The sequence below is a fragment of the Leopardus geoffroyi genome, chromosome B2, assembly GCF_018350155.1.
Source record: "Leopardus geoffroyi isolate Oge1 chromosome B2, O.geoffroyi_Oge1_pat1.0, whole genome shotgun sequence".
NCBI lineage: Eukaryota > Metazoa > Chordata > Mammalia > Carnivora > Felidae > Leopardus > Leopardus geoffroyi.
In genome coordinates, this window is record NC_059332.1 from 32,319,156 (window position 1) to 32,341,716 (window position 22,561).

General features: G+C 52.8%; 3 protein-coding genes across 5 annotated transcripts; all 3 read right to left on the reverse strand.

Annotated features, from left to right (window-relative positions):
* Positions 1-736: 736 nt before the first annotated feature.
* LOC123608236 (TAP binding protein) lies at positions 737-15,406 on the reverse strand. 2 transcript variants are annotated; one of them, XM_045497897.1, is made up of 8 exons: positions 12,045-15,406; positions 11,735-11,905; positions 11,247-11,507; positions 3,973-4,371; positions 3,237-3,578; positions 3,036-3,125; positions 2,840-2,877; positions 737-1,843 (listed from the first exon to the last, which is right to left on the reverse strand). In XM_045497897.1, the coding sequence occupies exons 1-8, from the start codon at positions 12,079-12,081 to the stop codon at positions 1,832-1,834; spliced, it is 1,350 nt and encodes a 449-aa protein (XP_045353853.1). In that variant the 5' UTR covers positions 12,082-15,406; the 3' UTR covers positions 737-1,831. The 2 variants fall into 2 exon arrangements, with proteins under 2 accessions (XP_045353853.1, XP_045353852.1); XM_045497896.1 differs by lacking the exon at positions 2,840-2,877 and having other exon boundaries at positions 12,045-12,264.
* On the reverse strand, positions 12,458-14,952 carry ZBTB22 (zinc finger and BTB domain containing 22). The gene has a single exon (XM_045497894.1). The coding sequence runs from the start codon at positions 14,950-14,952 to the stop codon at positions 13,042-13,044; it is 1,911 nt and encodes a 636-aa protein (XP_045353850.1). The 3' UTR covers positions 12,458-13,041.
* A 1,089-nt stretch (positions 15,407-16,495) lies between the features above and the next one.
* Positions 16,496-21,047, reverse strand: DAXX (death domain associated protein). Of its 2 annotated transcripts, none has more exons than XM_045497891.1 (8): positions 20,873-21,047; positions 19,696-19,954; positions 18,711-19,542; positions 18,371-18,585; positions 17,977-18,214; positions 17,344-17,821; positions 16,963-17,185; positions 16,496-16,757 (listed from the first exon to the last, which is right to left on the reverse strand). In XM_045497891.1, the coding sequence occupies exons 2-8, from the start codon at positions 19,900-19,902 to the stop codon at positions 16,698-16,700; spliced, it is 2,253 nt and encodes a 750-aa protein (XP_045353847.1). In that variant the 5' UTR covers positions 19,903-19,954; positions 20,873-21,047; the 3' UTR covers positions 16,496-16,697. The 2 variants fall into 2 exon arrangements, with proteins under 2 accessions (XP_045353847.1, XP_045353848.1); XM_045497892.1 differs by having other exon boundaries at positions 19,696-19,951; positions 20,873-21,003.
* Between the last annotated feature and the right edge of the window lie 1,514 nt (positions 21,048-22,561).

The window sequence follows — 22,561 nt, forward strand, 5'->3', positions numbered from 1 at the left end:
CCCCCCCGCCAGGCTCCCGGGCCCTCCCGCCCTTTCCGCTCCCCCCCACGTCCGCCCGCTCCGACAGCAGGAGCCAAAAAGGGAAGGAAGTGAGGACAGGAGCCAGGGTTGCGGACTAGGGGAGCCCTGGATGCCCAGCGGCCAGAACCCAGGAGCCCGGGTCCCCAGCTCCGCTGTGCTCGGGACCCCCTACTCGGGGATCCTGGAGCCCTCTTCGCCCCACACTTAATTGGAATGGATGCCGGTCTCCAGCTCCCGAGGGAGCACAGGGGCCAAATTTGACATTCCCCTCCCCACTACACAACGCCGAGGCTAAAACAACCGTGGGAAGCGCTTTAGGTGGAGAGGGATCGGTTACTCCACCCCGCGGGGTTACACTCCCCACCCACACCCACGCGTGTAGCGGACCGGAATCCACTCCGCGTTTTCCGAAGAGCGCTGGGTTCCGGCCCTCTCGCAAGGGGGCGGAGCAGGAAGTCGACACATCCGGTTCCAGATTCGACACTCCCGGGTTTCCGGCGCTCGGCGCTGGTATCTGCGCTCCCTTCTGCCCACCCCCAGTGCACTTTGCTAGAGGGCGTCCTCCCCGCCTTGGGTGGCGCCCGACCCCGAACTGTTCCGGAGGATCGGGTGTCGCCAAAACGTTTGAGAGGTCGGGGAGATTGGCAGGAACCAGAAGTGACTGCAAGAGTCTGTGTTTGCAGAGGGGACCCGTTGGGTGGAAGGAGACACGGTGTTGGGAGCACCAGAGCATAACTTTATTCCAGCGGCCTGGCCTACTGTCCTGCCCCTCGGACGTCCCTAGGCCAAGCCGCCGCTTCCTTCGTCCAGTAGTTACCTGACCCAACACTTGCTGTTCAATACTTAGGATGTAAAAAAGACTAATTTCTTCTGATGAGCGCCCTCCAGTGGGCGCCTGGCCCTGTGCCGCAGCGGGGACACAGCAGTGGACAGACAGGCACGTCCTGGCCTTTGAGGAGCCGACGGTCCGGAAAGGGAGACAGGCATTTAACAACGACTCGTACAATCTCTTAAATACAACTGATGAACCGCACAGGAGGAACACGCAGCGGTCTGAGGGAATAACGAGGCTGTCCTGGAGCCCAGAGAGGGCGAGGGCAGAACAGACAAAGGGAACAGACCAGGGAAGGTGGGAGCCGTTGGAGAAAAGGAATAGCCATCGGTGTGGTGAACATTGAGGGGAGGGCTGGAGGGCAGAGGTGGGGTTGAAGAGGCAAGCAGTGGCTCCAACGTGGGAGATGCACAGGCCAGGACAAGAACGGATTTAGCTTCTAGAGCACTGGTTCCCCAAATGTGACGCCTGTCCCAGTGGTCCTGGAGACTGTTTCAGTGGGTTTATGAAATTAAGGCTATTCATAACAATACTAAGATGTTACTTGCCTTTTTCATTCTCATTCTCTAAAAACAATGTACTGTGGAGTTTTCCAGCAGCTGAGTATTGACCTCATCGTCCTCACAGCTAATGGAATGCGTGCTTATGTGTTCTTGTGTTAAATTTTTCTCAGTTTTAAGTTCTAGTATCATTAATATCTAGTTTATAACCCACACAAGCAAAGGTTCTTTAGAGTTCCTGACCGTTTTTAAGTGGTCCGGAGATTAAAAACAACAAAAATCGAGAACCACTGCCTTAGAGCTCTAAGAAGGGAAATGCTATAGATTTGTGTCCTTTAAAAAAAGCATTCCAGCCGCTCCTTGGAGAGAGAGAGGTTGGAGGGAGCATGAGCAGATGATGGTGTACTATTTGGTGGAGCTAGTACAGTAGCTCAAACCAGAGATGACGGCGGCTTCCCCAGGATGGTGGTGAGTGTTCTCACTGGGCTTTCTGGAAGAGAAATAAAAAGGAGGTGAGGAATGCCGGGGTTTTAGGAAGTGACGTGAAATGCTCATGATCAGTCCAGAGATAAATGCACCATCATGGGCACAGAGGGTGGCAGAAGAATGGGGCTCACAGTTTCAGGGGTTTTCTGCCTGGCAGATACTGCCAAGGGCTTTTGCTTAATCCTCCCAACAGCCTTCAGAGGCTCTGCTGTCTATACAGCAGCCACCATCCACATGTGTCTCTTGAACATTTGAAATGTGCCTAGTCTGAAAGAGTATTATTAGAATTAATTTTAGGGGCGCCTGGGTGGCTCAGTCAGTTAAGCATCTGACTTCGGCTCAGGTCATGATCTCGTGGTTCATGAGTTCGAGCCCCACATTGGGCTCTGTGCTGGCAGCTCAGAGCCTGGAGCCTGCTTCGGCTTCTGTGTCTCCCTTCTCTCTCTCTACCCAACCCCCAACTTGTACGTGTGCACATGCTCTCTCTCTCTCTCTCTCTCAAAATTAATCGCTTAAAAAAATTAATTTTACCGGGTTTTTTTTTTTTGATGTTTTTTGTTTTTTGGGTTTTTTTTTTTTTTTTTGCTTTTCTTTAAGTAGGCTTCATGCCCAGTGTGCAGCCCAATGCAGGACTTGAACTCAAAACCTTGAGATCAAGAGTCAGCCGCTTAACTGACTGAACCATCCAGGTGCACCTCTTCTTACCTTTTTGATGTGGCTGCTAGATTATTTAAATGTACATATGTGGCTTGTATCATATTTCTGTTGGACAGTGCTGCCTAAGTAATTTTTTTTTTTTTTTTACCCTCACACCCAAGGAAACTGAGGTGTTGGTTAAGTGGAATATTCAAAGTGGCAGGAGTCAACCCAGGTGTGTGTGAATTCCAAGTTCAGGTTCTGCCCGCCATGCCAGTGGAAGCCAGAGCCTTCCTCTACCAGTGAGGAGTTGCAGGGAGGGTCTCAAATGAAAAGGGAAAGAAAAGAAGAGGAGAGCTATTACCTTCTTCTTTGAATCCTTCGAAGTACACATGTAGGCAGCTGTGGAGAGAGATTGAGAAGGGATGGGATGGGGGAGTGAGGGATGGGATGGGATGGGGGAGATGAGATTGAGAGGGATAGGTGTCAGGCTTCTGGGAGTAGGCAGGGACTGTCATGGTCACAGTGGGGGTCAGGGGCTAGGTGGGACTCACACTCACCAGCCCAGCCCAGAGCTTTGATGAGCCCGAGGAGGAGAAAGGCAGACAGGAAGAGGCCTACGCCATCCTCCAGGGTGGGCCCAGACAGACCTGGCAGGTGGAAGGGAGAAAAGTGAACCCCTTAGTATCTTCCCGCGGCGCCCGCCCCCTCCCCTGCCCCCCCTCCCCTCCCCGTCACTCCATCCTCCTCCTGGCTCTTACCTGCCACCTCCAGGGTGACCTCTGCGCTGCGCCCCAAGGCCGGCAGGGTGGGGTGGTGGACACGACAGGCATAGCGTGCCCCATGATGCTCGGCAGTTATGGGGACTGGCTGCAGGTGCGCAGAGAGGCTGACGGTGCCGTCTGAGTGGTGGAGCAGGGCAGAGAGCCACTTCTGCCCCTCAGCCTTCTGAAAGCTGCCCTCTGGGCCACCCCGGAGCTCCCACTCCACTTCCAGACCCTCAGAGGGATAGAAGTGGGACACGAGGCATTGCAACTGGGGGGGTGCCTCCCCCCGGGTAGCCCATACAAGAGGTGCCGGTGTCAGGGATACTTTGGGTGGCTCTGGGGAGAAAACATGAAAGGAGCATGGGGGGAATCAATCCACATTGTCCTCCCATGGAGACCCTCAGTTTGCCCCATGGCTTCCCCCAAACTGGGTTTGAGTTTTTCTCTCCTAGGATGGGGAACGTGCTGTCTCCCCACTGGTGCTTCAGAGGGATTCCCATGCTAAAACCCTCAATCCCAGGGACGCCTCTTCCTCAGATTTGGGAACCTTTATCCCAGTCACTCAGATTCCCAGGGACTTCCACCATTGCCCCTCTGAAGCCCAGGGACCCCAATCTACCTCCCATCACTCACCCAGCACCCTCTTCTCCCCTATCCCTCTTCCATCATGATGTCCCCATAATGCCAGTGCCCATCCTTTACCCGTGGGGACCCCTGGACCCCAACTCACTCTGTACAGCAAGCTCCAGAGCGACCTGCCCTTGCAGGTATGGCAGGTGTACAGTGGCCAGATAGGTGCCCTCCTGGAAGGGCTGCACTGCAGGCAGCCAGAGGGTCCCATTTCCAGTCCACGGACCCCACGGCTCATCATCATCCCAAGCAGCAAATGCCACTGCCCCCTCTTGGGCAGGTGGCATTTGCTCACTCAGCCCAGGCGTTGCAGCCAGGAGTAGGTGCCCTTTGCCCAGGTGCTGGCGTCGCCACTCCAGCCCAAAGGGAGGGGGACCTGGGGCCAGAGATGTAGCGGCCTCAGAGGTGGGGGGCATGTAGGCAAACTTCAAGTCCAGCAGAGCATCTTGTCCCAGTCGGATCCGAGGGGTGGGGGTGTGGGTGAGGACAGTCAGCACAGCTGGGGAAGATGGGGAGAGGAGGGAGGGGAAAGGGCATGAGGGAGAGAAAAAGAAAGGGAAAAATAGACAAATAGAGTTATAGGGAAGATACAACTAGAATTCACCCAGCCCTCAGAGAACACCTCCTTTTCTGATTCCATCTTCTAGTCCTCCCTGCAAATCCCCTTTGTTCTGGGACTGGGTGGGACCCAAAGTAGCTGAGAGTGAGCAGATACAGCTAGAGATGAACAGGGGCAGGGAGTGGGGACAGTCCTTGAAGGCTGGGCTGAGCACACAGCCCACTCAGTGGGCTCAGAGAGCACTTCTGACACAGCCTGAACCAGCCCAGTCCCCATGCACCACCCTTCAAGAGCCTTTAGGCTTTAAAGAGCTTTTGAGGCCTTAAAGCCTTAAAGCTCACTCTTGTCACTGGTGAAGACTGTGAAGACTCAGGGATGTCAAGCCTATGGTGCCGTACAGAGTACTTTTTGACTGCTATTTATATGGTCCTGTAGACCAGTTGTTTCACTTTTCCATGACTCAGCTGAATCTCCTAAGTGGGAATAATGATGATGATCACAGTGCCTATCTTACGGGGTTGTAGTGAAGGTTAAATCATATAATGCCTCTTGCTACCCGGAATTATTCATTTCCTGATTCTGGATAACAAAGGCACCTATATATGAAAGGCACTTAGAACGGTACCCAGAATACAGTAAGTCTACCAAAGTGTTTGCTGTGGTTACACTTGACCATCAGCCAGACCAACCGAACGTGCCCCAACTCGACAGCATCTCTCCCCATCAACATTCCCTCCCCCTGCTCCAATGCCCATTCTCTCTGCCTTGATGAATGATCACCACCAGCCCTGCACCTGCCCCCCCCCCCACCACTCCCCATGCTAAAGGGCTTGGAGTCACTAAGACTCCATCCTCTCTAATGCTTTCACTCAACTAATATTTATTGAGTACCTGTGATGTTCAAGGCAGAGGACTGAGCAGTGACAGGTAGTCCCTGCCTTCAGATTTCTTACAGTCTAGTAAGGGAGATGATGAGTAAATTGCCAAACATAACATACTGTGTACTATCCCAATCAGGCCCTAATTCTGTCTTCCAAATAGACCTCACCTGTTTCCAACTCAAGTTCTCACCAACATACATTTGGACAATTACAGCCTCCTCTCGGGCCTGCCTATCCTTGGTCTCTCTCTTCTTCGATTCATCATCCACACTGGAGCCACACAGTGTCGCTACAATTCTGATCCAGTCACTTGCCTGTTTAAAAAACCCAGCTGCCTAGGAAGCCAGCAACTAAAGGCACAGGCTGAAGCTAAATGGCCCAGGCTCCATTCCTGGCCTAGCTTCTTACAAGCTGTTCTTGGACAAGTTACCAAAGTGCTCTGTCTCAGATTTCTTCATCTGTGACATGGAGATGATATCAGTACCTAGTTCCTATGGCTGTTGAGAGGAATAAATGGGATCATGTCTATAAAATGCTTAGAATAAGACCTGGCCATAGAAAATGCTCAGTGAATGTCAGGTGTTACTATTTTCATTACTGTTGTCGTCATCATCACCACAGACTTGCTGGGTATCTCGAAGAAATCATTTAATCTATATTTTTCTCATTAGTCCAGTGATCTGATCCTTGCCTACTTTTGTAAGAATTAAGTTTAAAAAAGCCTGGCTTTTGGGACAATGGCGCACACACTTCTGATGGTTCACTATCACTTATAAAGCCCAGATCTCAGGGTACTTGATAATCCACCTGCCAACCTATCTGTCCAGACTTCTCTTGCACCCTAAGGACCGGCTCTAGAGAATCCCTTTCTTGTGACTAGTAGAAATTCTAATCAGGCCGCCTGGGTGGCTCAGTTGATTAAGCGTCTGACTTCGGCTCAGGTCGTGATCTCACAACTCGTGAGTTCGAGCCCCGCGTCGGGCTCTGTGCTGACAGCTCAGAGCCTGAGCCCGTTTCAGATTCTGTGGTCTCCCTCTTTCTCTGTCCCTCCCCCACCTCTCAAAAATAAACATTTTTAAAAAAAATTTTTTAAAAAGAAAGAAACTCTAATCATTGGGCCATTCTTTGCTATGGTCATAGGTTCCTTCGGTTTATAATGTCCTTCCCCATTTTCTCCCAAACATCTAAATACTTCATGTGCCACAAGGTCAGGTCCACTGCTACCTCCTCCCAGGATGTTTGGGTCCTTCCCATAAAAGTCCTCTTTCTTCTCTTGTGATTATGCAATTTTTAATCCTAGTTTCTGAGCATTACAAGGTTAAACTTCTCTCAATGTTATGGGAGTTTTTGTTGAATAAATTAAAAATAAAGTAGGTAATTCACTTAGTGTATTAAAATCCAAAAACAGACTCTTGAATTGTCAAAAACCCATACGATTTTAATAAACAAAATCTGAAGGTTTTACAGGTTAACCCTGAAGCTAACAGTGCTCTTTAATATGGGTTGATGGGAGGGGCACCTGGGTGGCTCAGTTGGTTGAGTGTCCGACTCTTGGTTTGGGCTCAGGTCATGATCTCACGGTTTGGGGGTTCAAGCCCCACACCGGGCTCTGCGCTGGCAGTGCGGAGCCTGTTGAGGATTCCTTCTCTCCCTCTCTGCCCCTCCCCCGCTCTCTCTCACTAAATAAATAAATAAACTTTAAAATGGGTTGATGGAGCAATTTTAGACCTGCATCCTACAAACTGGACTCTGAAAAATACAAATGGAAATTTGTACCTGTTTTTATGGCTTGTATTACATAGGTTTTTGCTTTGCTGTTAATAAAGTGAATGGTAACAACTATTATAAAGTATTACAGAAAAAAATTTAAATCCAAACCTAATCAAGTGACACGATGAAGAAATACTTGGCCAAATACAGAATGTAGGAAATTCTACAGAACAAGTGACAAACCAGTACCATTTGGGGGGCTGGGGGGAGCAATTATAGAATAAAAGAGACAAGAGACAAAACTGTTGTGGACTGAATGCCTGCGATACGCGCCCCACCCCACCCCCAAAGTTCATTGTTGAAGCCTTCCTGGCCAGTGTGACTAAACTGTTGACTCTTGAACAACACAAGTTTGAACTGTGAGGGTCCACTTATATGCAGGGTTTTGGGTTTTTTTTTTACAGTACAATACTATAAATGTATTTTCTTTATGATTTTCTTTTTTTTTTTCTAATGTTTATTCATTTTTAAGAGAGAGAGAGACAGAGCACAAGCAGGGGAGGGCCAGAGAGAGTGGGAGACACAGAATCCGAAGCAGGCTCCAGGCTCCCAAGTCATCAGCACAGAGCCCAGCGTGGGGCTGGAACCCACAAACCGCGAGATCATGACCTGAGTCAAAGTCGGACGCTTAACTGACTGAGACACCCAGGCGCCCCTATGATTAATTTTCTTAATAATATTTTTTCTTTAGCTTACTGTAAACATACAGTATGTAATACATATAACAAAACGTGTTAATCATTGTTTGCATTATCAGTAAGATTTTCAGTCAACAGTAAGCTATGAATGGTTAAGTTTTGGGAAAGTCAAGTACACAGAGATTTTCGACTGCTGGGGGCGGGGTCAGCGCCTATAGCCACCCCCCACCCCCAATACACACAGTTGTTCAGAGTAAGCTGTATTTGGAGATAGGGGCTGTGAAGAGGTGATAATGGTTAAATGGGATCATTAACATAGGGCCCTAACCTGATATGCTGGTGTCCTTTTAAGAAAAGGAAGCAACACCAGAGCTCACTTTCTCTCCTCCATGAGGACAAAACCAGAAGTGGCCATCTGCAACCACAAGGAGAGAGCTCTCATCAGACACCAACCCTGCGAACACCTTAATCTTAGACTTGATCTCAGACTTCTAGCCTCCAGAACTGTGGGAAAATAAATATTAAGACATCTATTCTGTGATATTTTGTTAAAGCAACCCAAGTAGATGCAACAACCAAAAATGATATATAGAACTGTTTTTGACCCTGATTCAAGCAAACCAGCTGTAAAATAACATCACTGAGACAACTGGGAAAATTTTAATATGGGCTAGGAATTAACTGATATTAAGGAATTATTGTGTGGTTTGTTTATGACAATGTTTCTTTTTTTAAGTTTATTTATTTATTTTGAGAGACAGAGTGCGAGCAGCAGAGGAACAGAGGGAGATGGAGAGACAGAATCCCAAGCAGGCTCTGAGCTGTCGGCGCAGAGACCTATGTGGGGCTCGGTCTCACGAACAGTGAGATCATGACCTGAGCCTAGATCAAGAGTCAGAAGCTTAACCAACTGAGCCACCCAGGTACCCCAATGGTTTTCTGAATTTTTTTTTTTTAACGTTAATTTATTTTTGAGACAGAGAGAGACAGAGCATGAATGGGGGAGGGTCAGAGAGAGAGGGAGACACAGAATCTGAAACAGGCTCCAGGTTCTGAGCTGTCAGCACAGAGCCCGTCACGGGGCTCGAACTCACGGACCGCGAGATCATGACCTGAGCCGAAGTCGGACGCTTAACCGACCGAGCCACCTAGGCGCCCCACAATTGTTTTTTAAAAAATGAGAATTAAATACCATACACACAAACTGTGTTAGGACAGTGTATTTGTCAACAAACATTTTGAAGTATTTGATAAGAAATACTGTCTAAATGTGTATTAGCAAAATTACCAATGATCTGTGACACTAGAAAGATTCATTTTTAAATTTTACGTTGAAACAACAACTTTTCATTTTCTTAAATCCCTAATCAAGCAGAAATGCTTGAAAAGGAAGACTGAGCACAGCAACTAGTTTTTACCCCCAGGGGTCTGTGAGAAGCAGAAAATTGTCCCACCTGGGCGCTCTCATGGCTCCCTATCTGTACTACTCTAATGGCCCAAATTGCTTTCTACTCTACATTACAATTACCCATGACAGACCTGCTGAGAACCTTCTAGAGAGCAGAATCTACATCTGATCACCTTTTTTTTTTGTTGTTTTCCAGAGAGAGAGAGGAGAGAGAGAGAGAGAGCACACAGTGGAAGGGGCAGAGAGAGGGAGACAGACAGGGTCCTGCAGAGCCTGACCCAGGGCTCAAACTCAGGAACCCTGAGATCATGACCTGAGTGGAAATCAAGAGTCAGCAGCTTAACTGAGTGAGCCACCCAGGTGCCCCCTGATCGTGTTCTTGACTCTTAAAAATGTCCAGGGCTACCCCAAGATTCTGACTTAATTCTCCTGGAGTGGTAGGATTCAGTGTATTTTATTATTTTTTTAAGTTTATTTATTTATTTTGAGAGAGTGAGTGAGCTCTGGTACATGAATGAGGGAGGGGCAGAGAGAGAGAGAGAGAGAGAGAGAGAGAGAAAATCCCCTCCTCGGGCCGGAACTCACCAACCATGAGATCATGACCTGAGCCTAAAGCAAGAGGCTAACACAACCGACTGAGCCACCTAGGCGTCCCTATATTCAGTACATTTTAGAAACTTCCAACAGGACTCTTACTTGCAGCCTGGACTGAGAACCACTGGGCCCTAATTTATCCTTGGTGCTAATAAATATTGAACCAGTGAATACATTAACAAAGTGATATGATAGTCACATGATAGTCACAACAGAAAGGCAGATAGGAAACAGCATCCACATTTTAGAGCTGGAAAAACAGACTCAGAGAAAAAGTATGTTGTCACCCCCACCTCAGTGAAGCCAGAAGCCCTGGGAAATACTCCTTGCCACTGGAGAGAGCTACTATCCCCACAAGGAGCAGTTTGCCTCTGCCCCTGCCTAGGGTGGGTCCTGGGAGCTAAGAACAGAAGTGTAGGCAGAGGTGATTAGTCAGTTGCTGAGTCCCTTTCCCTGGTCCTGTAGGTGATTCACTCTCAGGGAGGAGGGTAGCAGGAAAACGGTCCTGGGGAAGGGAAGGGAGGGTACAGCCCTCAGCTGGGGTTTATCTGCTGGTTGGGCTGTGTCATTTACAAACAATGGCACAAGGGAAGCCTGGCTGGCTCAGTCCAAAGAGCATATGGCTTTTGATCTCAGGGTCTTGAGTTCGAGCCCCAGGCTGAGCGTAGAGATTACTTAACATACATACATACATACATACATACATACATACATACATAAAATTTAAATCAACTTTAAACTTTAAAAAAAAGTCGCACAAGATTGAGGGAAGCCAATGACTACTCATATCCTACCCACCTTCTGCTGCGAGAAAGGTGAGCTCCTAGATACCCAGTTGATTGTTTTTATCTGCCCACTTCCTTCTCATGCCTCCTCTCGGCAAAGTGCCAGACCCCTGGGCGTCAAAACCGCGTTGCACCATGCACAGAAATGGGTCTTTGCAGTGGAAACCATGAGGTCTCCTGCCCTGTCTCTTCCTCCAAGTCCACCATTTGGTGACCACAGAATCAGCGCATCCTCACGAACTATAGGAAAGGGGCAGTCAGAAAATGTCAACGCTCTAGAGCGCAAGAGCCTTTGTTTTGCTAAGTGCAGAAGTTCCGGATGTGGGCACGGATGGGGCTTGAACCCTGGTTTTTAAAACAGAGTGAAACGCAAGATAAAGATCCAGGAGGAGAGGAGAAAAAAATTTTCCTGCTTCTGAGCCCCTCCCAAACCCCATTCCCTTACAAGTTACTCAACGTCCAGTGTAGGGAAAGTCAGCCACTCTTCCCAAAGCTCTGCCCCTGGGAACTCCACGAAGCCCCACCCCCAAACCGCAGGTTGTGCGTGGTTGTTTTCAACTGGGCAGGAGCTAGAATAAGCTGTTAGCGGTAGATTGTTTAATCTTAGCCGAACCGTCTTGCTTTACAAGTAAGGAAACTAAGCCCCAATTAGTTCCAATTAAGTTCCACAGAGCGAGTCACAGGCAGATCTAGACCCTTAGAATCTACCCGTTCACCTCTACTTCCCCGTCCCAGCTACCTGTTACCATGGTGATGAGATTAGGTTCCGGCTGAGGCTCGGACTCTGGTCTCAGGAAGCTGGAGAGACTTAAGATCGGGCTGGACACGCTGACCATGAGCCAAGTCCCATCCAGGGCCCGAGGGCAGCTCTGCTCCGGGGTCAAGCCACTGGCCCAATTCGCTGAGGCAGGGAGCGGGAGGTAGCGGCTCATCTCGCAGTGTGGCGCAGGGGCGTCCGAGGGGTACCGCCTGAAGGCAGCCTGCAGGGCTCCCGCGGGGTCTGTGAGCGCGGACAAGGGAATTGCTGCTGTAGTCACCACCAGGAACGCGACGGGGAGGGCAGCGTCCAGGGAATTCCAAATGCACAAACTACCCAGTAGTGAGAGATTTACAGGTAATCCAGGCTCATTTTACAAGGGGAAACTGAGGCCTGAGGTCACAGTGCGACCTAAAGAGGAGGGGGTTTCGGTGGAAGTGGGAGTTGAGGGCGAGTCCGGGATGACTCACCGCGCACTTTGAGGTAGAGCTCGGGTTCGAGGTCCGGCCGGGGAGGTAGTCTCCCTGGGCCCTGGCGCAGCAGCAGTGCGGCGGGTTTCTTGGTCAGGCGGCCCCCGCCCGCGTCCTCCACCATCCAGCACTCTATCACCGCGGGTCCCGCCGAGACGGCGGTCACCAAGCCTGGAGGAGAGGGGCGCGAGTGAGGGAGCGGTCCAGAGGTCAGGCGACCCTCGTCCCGCACCCCCAGCGTCTGGCGCGTGGTGGGTCACCTCCCTCCGCCTCTTCCCTGTTCTTGAGCAGAGTCTCGGGGTTCGCTCACCCAAAGCCACGGAGAGGAGCAGAGACAGGGGCTTCATGGCGCAGCGATCTGCTCAGCTCTGAAACCTCCACTTCTCCCTTTCACTTTCATTTTCCTTGAAAGGCCGGCTGGAGAGTCGCCGGAAATCCCCTCTGGTTGGGTGAGGCCACGTGGGAGGCAGGTGCTTTCCGCACAGGCCAGGCACAGATCCCGGAACACTATCTCCAGTTCTGATCTGGGGACCTCAGCCCCGCCCCGCCCCGCCCCTCCCTCTTGGACCACACAGCACCACCCACTTCCAGAAACCCTCCCCAACCCTAGGCTCCCCCTCGGTGCCCTCCTTCCAGAAACTACTTCCTAGAGAACCGTTACTCCGCTTTCCCCAACCTGCTTCGGATCCCCAGCAAACACATAGGGGCTGTTGGCAAGCCAAGTGAAATGACCAATAAATATTTTAATCACCATTTAAAAAAAAATAAGATTTAAAATAAAAACCTTGTATTCTTACGACTTATATTCCCTCCTTGTCTTCACTCCCTCCTCAATGAGAATCCAGTTGGAGGTCCCCCAAGGAGAGATAGGAGGGATTAGGGTGGAAATAAAGGGCACGTCCTTAGCGGGGTGGGGTAGGTTCTAGGACAAGGGTGGGGCTCAAAACCTGGTCCCCACAACAACACAAACACAGACTTCAGGTACAGACTACAACCACCTGACCCTTGACCCTGTGACTCCAGGATGCTCCATAGCCCCTTTCCCTCCCCCCACCACCATATGCGCCCTAGTCTGGAGCTGAGGGAAAGGAAGGACTTAGTTCCAGGGATACTTTGTGGGAGAGGGGCTGAGGGATGGAATGGGGTGGCCGATGGTGCAACATTGTTCCCCCTCCAAAATATATACAAGTCCGGTAGAGATAAGGAAGACAGTAAGCGTGGTGGGAGATCACCTGAGGGCCACAGCGCCCCTGGCTGGTGCTCCCGGTTTCCTCTTCCCCGAAAGCTGCCTCCAGGAGCCCCCCCCTTCAGTTTGTTCCTCCTCCTCCACCAAAGCCCATCTCCACCTTGTGGACACTGGGTGGGGACCAGACCCTTCGGCTGGACTGGGGCGTGGCCCCACTCGCCTCGTCGCCGCTGCCCCCACCCACTCCAGGAGACTCTCTCTTGGGCGGCAGGGCTGGCCCAGCGGGCCCTCCGGGTCCAGGTCCGCCCCCGCCCAGGCGGTGCCGGCGCTCACAGTGTCCCCGGTGGCGCATGAAGCTGTCTCGCCACATGAACTTCTTGGCGCAGACGCCACACTCGTAGGGTTTGAGACCTGTGTGTGTCTTCATGTGCTCGGTCAGGTGGTGCTTCATCTTAAACTTTTTGTTGCACACAGGGCAGTCAAAGGGCCGCAGGTTGAGGTGCATGTTCACGTGCCGATCTCGCATGCTCTTGTGGGAGAAGGCCTTCCCACAGTGGCACAAAAAGATCTTATTCCCATCCCCACTGCCTGCCCCTCCAGGGGTCCCCCCAGCACCACCCGGCATGCCCAGGCTCCCGGCTGAGGTGCCCCCCAGGGTCACCGCCCCGTGTTCAGCTTGGTTCCCTGGTGGCTGGCCTGGGGCCTGTGAGGAGGAGGAGGAGGAGGAGGAGGATGAAGATGATGGGAAGACCAGGATCTGGTTGCCCTGCATGTCCAAGGGAAGCAGGGGCCTCGGAGGGTGGGAGGGGGCATAGGAGGAAGGGGTTGGCCCCCCGGAATCATCAAGCCCCGCCCCAGGACCCCCACCCTCATAGGAGCCAAAGTCATTGGAGGACTCACAGAAATTGACCTGCTCCTCTCCCTTGTCCGGAGGCTCAGTCAGGGTCCGGACATCACTTATGCTAAGGGTAGCCTCTGGTCCTCCAGCCTCGGGAACCCTGGAGCCACCCCCGAGCTCTTCATCTTCATCATCCTCACAGGTCAACACCAGGTCTTCCTCCTCCTCATCCTCTTCCAGATCTGGGTCTTGGGGAACGAGGGGTGCCGGTGCTGGGCTGTTTCCACCCCGCTTCACATATACCCAGTGTTTCTGTGGCATGATGCTGGGGGGTGCATAGGTGGGCCGCCGGAGCCCACCCCCAGGGACCACAGCACCTCTCCCATCCCCATCATCGCAGAGCTCATCTGCCTCCAGCAGCAGCTTCCCAGAGGTAGCCCCGCCACTGCCAACCACAGGGGCTGGGAATACAGGGCCACCTCCTCGACGTTCCCCACTGCCCACTGCAGAAGCTGCAAATGCCTCTTGGGAAGAAGATGAGAAATCAGTGGACTCTCGGGGGCTGAAGTAGTTGCTGCTGCTGGGGGACTGATTCTCACTGGCTCGGCTGGAGGCATGGGAGCGCACAGAGCCCATGGTGGCAGGGGCCACAGTGGCCCCACTCCCCGATGGGACCCCAGCACCAGGGACAGTGGCAGAAGTGGCAGCAGCAGTGGTGATGGTGGTGGTGGTGGCTGAGGCCCGGCCTTCGCGGAGGAGTTCAGTGCACTTATCCACGATGTGCCACATTTGGAGCACCGACCCCACTGTCAGGAAGTTGACAATGTCAGCAGCAGCCATGCTAAGGCGACCAGTGTAAGCAGAAGCCAAGACAGTCTCGAAGGCGCCCGGGTCCATGACGCTGGGCAGAGAGATGGAGGTCATGCCCTTGAGTAAAACCTGGTCGTGGAAGTAAGGGGAGGAGGCAGCCAGGACAGCACGATGAGCCCTGAACTCCCGGCCCTGCACTCGGATGGACACATCGCAGAGCTGGCCCTGTAGCCGCTGCTGATTGAGGGACTCCAGAAGGGCACTGGTCACCTCAGGGAAGGACACGTGGACCACTGCAGCTGCAGGCAGGGGCAGTGGGGGTGGGGCCAGTGACAGAGGCAGGGGGAGTGCTGCCCCACTGGGAGAGAGAGGAGATGGCTCCATGGCGTGGAGGGAGGGGGTACCCCCCCAGCCACAGGAACAAGGGAAGGAGGAGGGCGGCCGGGGGGGTCTCTGGGAAGAAAAAGAGAGAAGAATGATAACATCTCATAATAACACAGCCCTTCCCTCTACAGTTTAAAAACATGTTCATACCCTTTATCCGAGTAATTCCCCACAACACTGTAAGGTAGGTATTCCTCTCAACCCCATTTGACAGATGAGGAAACTGAGGCTCGGAAAGATTACGAGATTATCCAAGGTCACAGAGCCAGTAAGTGGCAGTGCCAGGAAACACAGATGTCCTGACTCCTAATCAAGTGCTCTTTCCTTGGAGATTAGAGAAATAAGGTGTTCTTGGGGAGTGGGGTGCCTCCCCTCGGAATTTCCCATTTGCCTGAAAGCCTGAATTTCCAAAATTTACCTTACTGGTGTTTTGCAACCTTTTCTTAGGAGGGGGGCAAGTCTGTTCCTGTACCGAAAACCATCCCTCCCTCCATGTCTTTTTAGGCTATGCCCCCCCGCCCCCCAGCTCTGTCGCGAGCAAGGGCCCCTTTGCCCCTCAGCTTACCTCTAGCCCCGCCCCTTCAAGGCACGCCCCTTGGCCCTTTCGGCCCCGCCTCTCCAAGGCCCACCCCCGTGGCCCTCTCGGCCCCGCCCCTTGCCTACCCCCGCCCACACAGGACCCCGCCCCCCTCTGCTCCGCCCCAAGCGCTACTTCGACCTCCTCTCCCACCCGGAAGGCGCCCCCCAACCCCGCGCGTCCCCGCTTACCGGGCCGCGCGCCCCCGGGCCCCCCCGCCCCTCACTCGGCGGCCAGAGCCGCAGCCTGGGCCCCTCCCGCCGCCATCTTGCGCCGACTCCCTCCGCCCTCCGCCTCCGCTCCGCCTCCCGCCCCTCCGGCTTTAAAGGCACAGACGAGTACCCCGCCCGTGCCGCTGGGCACTACTCGGCCGACTAGACGACTTCTCCTTTAAAGAACAGCCGCCTCATTCCACCTTAAAGGTACCAGGTCTCTTCCGCTGCTGAAAACGCAGGACTTGGTGGTTCGGCCGAAGCGCTCTTTCCCCTTTAATTCCGTAAGCCTGCCCTTCCCATTGGCGAAGGGTTTTGGCCGTCGCTGCTTAGGCTCCGCCCCTGAGCTGTGGCCATTAGCAGGTTTGCGGGATCTAATCGCCCTGCTCTCCTAGCTTCAGACAGTCCCCCTGAAACCCCGCCCCCTTCCTCCGGGTCTGGATTGGCCAAATAACCTTGAGTCGGCCCCTGATTGGCCTTTTTACTCCAACCGCTCGAAGTGAGAAAGTAAAGCACATTCGGGAGGCTGGAACACATTTCTTTTTCTTTTTTTCTTTCTTTCTTCTTTCTTTTTAGTGCCTGGCAGAGGGCAAGCGGAAGGCCTGAAGCCGAGGGAACTCAAAGAGAGGCAGGCTAAGGACAGGCTACAAAGGACAGCTCCAGGGGTAGTCCAGGCCCAGGCTAATCTTGAACCAGAGAACAGCCGGTGCCAATCGGCTGTGAGAGTAGAACAAGGAAAAGGAAAAGACAGGGATACAATAAGAAAAGAACTTTATTGTTTATTAATGTTTCTGTGTAAAACTTAAGGTTTTGTTTTTTTGTTTTTTTTTTTTTTAAAGAAACACCACCAAAAGGGGATTAGCCCAGTCAATCCCTTCCTCAGTCATCTGTTTCCCACCATCCTCCAAATACTATTCCAAAACATTTTGGAGGCAGGGAGTGGGGGGTAGAGGCAGCTAATCAGAGTCTGAGAGCACGATGATCTCCTCTGGATCGCACTGTGTGGCCACACTCATCTGCAGGGAGTGAGAGACAGAGTCAGAAAGAGACGTCTGGAATATAGGGGTAAAAGAAGCAAAGGGAAGGATTTCTCAGAGATTAAAAACTGGGGTTAGAAAAAAGGTCGAGAGAGGATGTGGTGGGTGCAAAATTCAGATGGAGTGCCTGAAACTGAACAGACAATGAAAGACAAGTCAGGAAACAACTGCCTCCCCCTCTTACCTTGTAAGTACCAGGCCGGGAGGGTTGTGAATGGGGGGCTTGGGACAACTGGGCTGGAGATGGGCTACAGAGGGAGCTGGTCACCAGGCCATGGCTAGGAGAGTCCACTCTTGTCGAGGAATCAGCAACTGGGGCCATAGAAGTCAAGGGAGAAGGTGGGCTGGGCAGGGTAGATACCTTCTTCCCATTCTTCTCATGCACTGCCCTTTGCCTTTCTACATAGCTAGGGACAGAAACACAAATATGTGGAGGGGTATGAAGAGCCTGAGGCCGGAGGGGAATCATCCAGTCTCTTCCCAGCAGACCCAGTTCCTCAATACTCTCAGAAAGCCCCTTGCAATCTGTCCTTGGCCTCCCTCTTCTCCTCCTTGTCATTGTTACCTGTTTCCTAATGACCCTGCTCCAGTTTGCTTCTCCTTCCGGGATTTCTTGCACGGGGGACAGGAATCTCCCCAGGTGTGAGGAGACACACCTCCATTGAAGGAAGTGGAGGTGACCATGGCTGCTCCATTCTCCAAGACAGTGGTGAGGGGGTCCTCTGATTGCTTCCTGGAAGAAGAAACGTCCCTCTCCTCAGGGGAAGGAGTGGTATCCAGGGGCAAGGCTTCGATCTCGAGCTCAAAGAGCTGAGACATGGGGCTCTCTTCCTCCAGGGGTAACTCCTCAAGGTGTTCTCCGTTGCTTTCAGCATCTATGCTGGAGGGGGCCAAGGCGTCTTCTGACAGTGAAGATGGTGACATTATGAGTCCTTTGTTCTGCTGCTCCCCCACAGACTTGCTGATCCCTCTGCTAGATTCCAGGTTTTTTTCAGCGGACATCTGCTGCAGTGGGGACATAGGGCTCTTGTCTCCATCCTGACCTGGAAAAGAAGAAAAGAGGGGAGAGGCAGCATGAGAACTAAGGGAAAGAATACTGCTGAGAGTAAGAGGAGGGAGGGAAGGGTCTCAAACAGGTGGTTCACATCCAAAAGAGTAGAGGGAACCGACACATGAGGGGACAGTTTCCTTGACATACCTGCTTCCTCCTCCTCCTCCTCCTCCTCCTCCTCTTCATCGTCCCCCTGACCTTCCTGCATCTGTTCGAGATCCTCCTCTTCTTCAGAATCTGTGGCCTCCTCCTCTTCTTCTTCCTCTTCCTCTTCTTCCTCCTCTTCCTCTTCTTCCTCTTCCTCATCACTTTCCTCATCTTCTTCGTCATCTGTCTCAGCCTTGGAGGTGGTAGGGCATTCCTGGGACACCATTCCACTAGGGCCCTGGGGGACAAAGGAATTTCTCTAAGGAATCCCTTGTCCCAGAGGGTCTGGTTCTCGGGTTCCTTCTGCACTTTTCCCAGTCAGTCACCCTAAACTCCCTGCTAGCTAGTGCAGGGGAAGGACAAGGTCTGTCTGAAGGGTTTATCCCTTCCATACCTCACCAGAATCCAAGGAGGCTTTGGGGGAGTCTGCAGAGTGGGAAGAGGTGGCTTGGGGAAGCCGAGCCCTTCTCTTCTGTCTCTCGCCCTCCTCACTCTTGTCTTGCATCATTGCATATTTGGAGATGACCTCATCCAGCCGGCTCATAGCCAAGCTCCGGTTTTCTCGCAGGCGCCGGGCTAGGGCGGGATCTGACAGTGCAGGGTCAATGCCTACGTGGGAAGATATAAAGTCAGAGTACTCAGCCCAAACCCTAGAAGAAGGGACAAGAGAGATCCCCCCTCCACCAAACATCTGACATATAAGGGTTGTTGACAGGCATCTCACTAATCCCTACCTGGCCTATAGTCATCTGTGAGGTGACAGCCAAAGTTGTAGATGAGATCAAGGTGGCGTCGTTCCTGTAACCTGATGCCCACATCTCGGAAGGCATCCTGAGCCATGAGCTGGAGCTGCTGTCGTGGGAGGCCGAGGCTGTGCCTAGCAGCTGCCTTCTCCACAGCCCGCAGTACATCTCCATAGTCAGGGAAGGTATCAGGCCCTGGTTTGTTGATGAGCCGCTCAATGCGCCTGTTAACCTCTGGGTAGCGGGTGCCACGGTAGGGGATGCGCTGTTCTATGACACGGCCCGTCAGTGAAGAGCAGTCTTTGAGTTCACACAGCCGCCCAAAGAGGCGGATCAGCTTACGCTTCAACCTTGCCTCCTGCAGGTATGTGGAGTCTGGGTCATCCAACTCTGAGAGATCCAACTCCTTTTCCTGCAGCCGCCGGATCTCAGCCACATAGAGCGCTAGCAGCTGCTCCAAGCGCTGGATCTGCCGCCGGGAACCACGGGTCCTTGGGGCCTCAGAGGCAGTGGTCTCGGCATTTGTGGGGTCCGAGGAGGGGTCTGTGGGAGGGTTATTCCCAGAGGGTTCACTAGAGGTGGTGGCAGCAGGGGCCAGGTTCAGCTTCTTCTTGGCTGAATGGGCCTTGAGAACAGTGCAGAGCTCATTAATGTAGACATAGAGCTTAGCTGGCCGGCTCTGGGCCCGAGATAGGACCCGAGAGAGGATGTTGCAGAACTCCGCCGAGGCCAAAAACAGAGAGTGGGCACGCTGCTTCCGGTTATAGAGGAATGGGACCACCTCAGGGTGGTCTGCTGTCTGCGTCTTACACAGCTCAAGGAACTAGAGGATTCAGGGGAAGAGGTAGGGGGAAAGAGACAAGGGGAGGGGTTGAGAGAAAGAAGGCGAGGTGGGGTTAGTGGGGAAGAAAGGACAGGAGAGCCAGTCAGCCATCCCCCTCCCTGGGGTACAAGAATCTTCTCCCCTAAAGCTCACCTCTTCAAACAGCTTCTCATTCTCCAACTTGTAGCATTTCTTGCCGCCAGAACTACTGCTTCCTCCAGCCCCATGGGGCTGAGAGGAGCCAGGGGCTTCTGGCCGGGGTGAGGCCGGATTGGGGGGTGGGTGGGAGGGACCTGGCTGAGCAGCTGCTTCATCTTCGTCATCATCATCCAGCACGATGATGCTGTTAGCGGTGGCCATGGGGGATCAAATCCCCCGGAGGGAGGAGGTGTTGGGGATTTCGGAACTCCTGCTGGAAGGGGATGGGGCCTCAGAAAGAGCCCCTCCAGCACAGCCCATCCCTCATCTCACACACTTTCCAATCTTCTTGGGTTTCAGTAACACCCAGCCCTGCCCAACAGTGTCCTCAACTGCCTGTCTTCCAGCAACTGTTAGTACCATATGCTTTTCTGGCCCTTTACATAAGGAAGCCCCAAACCACCTGAAACCCTTAAGTCCCCACCCCCAGCTCCACCCCTCTTGTCGATATCCAAGCTTTCTTTCTGTTTCATTGCCCCACTTCTCAGACATTCATTTCCCCAATTCTCATACTTGCCAAGTTGATTCTTCCAACCCCTGGACCGCCTCCCACATTGCACTCCAGATTCCCTCGACGTTCCCTCGCAGATACCACACCCCCGGCAGCACCACCTCCTGAGCCTTCCCCGTTTCGCTCTCAAACACGTCAAATCCACACCCTCATCCCATCCTGAAGGATCACCCCCAACTCCTAGACTCTCTGAGGTGAAGGAGGTTCCCTCCCAATAATCCATTCCCCTTTCTCCTCCTTGAATTATCTTCATATTCCGCCCTCCGACGGGGCTCCTCAAACCGGGGCGTCAGGTTGGAGAGATCTCACCTCAATCCCCTCCCTCTTACCCCACCCGAATTTCCCCCATTCTCTCTCTGTGACCTGTAACCGATTGTAAGCCCAGCAGTGAGCTGTCCCGATTCCTCCCAAATCCCAACCTGGCGTCTGACCCCTTCCCCTAGATGAGCTTCCCGCCAAGTCCCCCTCCCCCAGTTCGGCCCCCGGCCACCCCACTCCCCTTCAGGGATAGGAAGGAAGGTACCATAGCTTGTCCCTCAGACTCAGCGCCCGGGACTCCCCAATACCTCTCCCTCGACATTCCCGCCCCCGCCTTCGCTCCCCACACCGTCCGGCCCCCACCTCAGAAACGGTCTCTCGAGGCGACCCTCGCTGCTGATCTCAGAACCTCGCATGGTTCCCTCCGCCTTCCTTCCCCCTCCCACCGCAGGCCCTTCTCTGGACCGGAAGCCGCCGAGTTTCCGCCTACAGCCACATAGGCGCGGCCATATTGTCGTACGGCGCCCGGACCACGCCTCACCCTGCGGCAGGAAGTGGTGGTAGATCCGCCCCCATCTCCTGTGACGCCCACACAGTCTGCGGCTCCCTTTCCTGTGGCCAGTAGGGGGCGCTTTTGCCTCCTCAGGGCGTCCCAAACTACCTGGGGGCCGCCATTTTGCCGTACGGTATTGGCTACGCCCGGACTAGGGCGCGCCGCTGGCAGAGCTCTTTTCACCCGGTGCTTCTGCGACTCAGCCAATTAGAAACTTCCTGCGTCCTGCCCAACCGCCGGCGGGTCGCGTGCGGGAAGGACTGAGCCACCTTTCCAAGTGGGGAAGGGGGAACGGAACAGGAGAACCAAGGGATTGGGCCCTCCAAGACTACGCAAGGGTGCAGGAAAGAACGAGCGTCTCTTAAGAGGGAAAAAAGCCCTTTTCCTTCCGCTGGGCCGTTGACCAGCCTTCCGGCGCTGCTTTCCTACCTGCCCGGTACCCTTTCCACGGTTTAATCGACTGCGCCTGCCCCTTCCCTTTTGCTGGCTGCCCGCTCCCTTGCCGCTGTCCAGCAGCTACTAATACTTCCAGGTGTCTACATCTCCCAACCGTGAAATCATAACAAATGCATATGAGCACATGAGCTATACAAATGTGTTCTTATTATTATCGCTATTGTTATTGATTCCTCTTTAAGCGCCTCCATGGAACTAATGACCAACCAAGTAGGTGGGAGCTAGGTGGTTCTCCGTTCTTTTCTGGAGAGGGTCCCCCAAAGTGCAGGCGGTGATGACCTGGAGGCCGAGCTTTGTCCAGGAGCTCCAGGGCCTTAGGACGGCGATATAGGGGTAGGGGTGGGGGGCCGTGAGAAGAATCTGTGCAGATTGCCGCTGTGAGGGCTGGCAGACGAAGTGAGACTCGTAAAATACCTTGGGTCTCGACTCGTCCCTTTCTCTTCCTCTGGGGAAAGTGAGGAAAGAACGAAGAGAGAAGAAACTGACTTCGACGCCCGCCTCGCCCGCACCCCCTACCTCACTCAACTTTAGGGAGGCTGGAAGGACTCGTGGAGGCCAGGGTGGGTCCAGATGTGAACTTATGGGGAAGCCAGAACAGTTAACACGGAGATTCCCATCCCCTGCATCCTTTGGCTTTCTACAAGTGGTGACCATCTTGCCACTATTAGGACGCGGAGGTTCTTAGATCCTTAAGCCCTCACTGTACCAGAGCCTCAAACCTGCCCTTCCATTAAAGAATCCCACACCATCTAAGCCTATAGTCTTCAAATTAGGGAACATGAAAATTCCCTCAAAGGGTACTCAGCCTTAGGGGACGATAAGGATTTAATTTCTAGATCCTCAACTTTCGCAAGATTGTTCTTACTGAGTAAATGCTTGCAGTTGAGGTTCTCCTTCTTCCCGTTCCCTTTTATAATCGACTTCCTCGTCTCTTAAACAAACAAACAAACAAACAAACAAACAAAACCCAAAAAGGTATGCGGGCATACCTCATTTTATTGTGCCTCACAGATATCGTAGTTTTGTTTGTTTGTTTGTTTGTT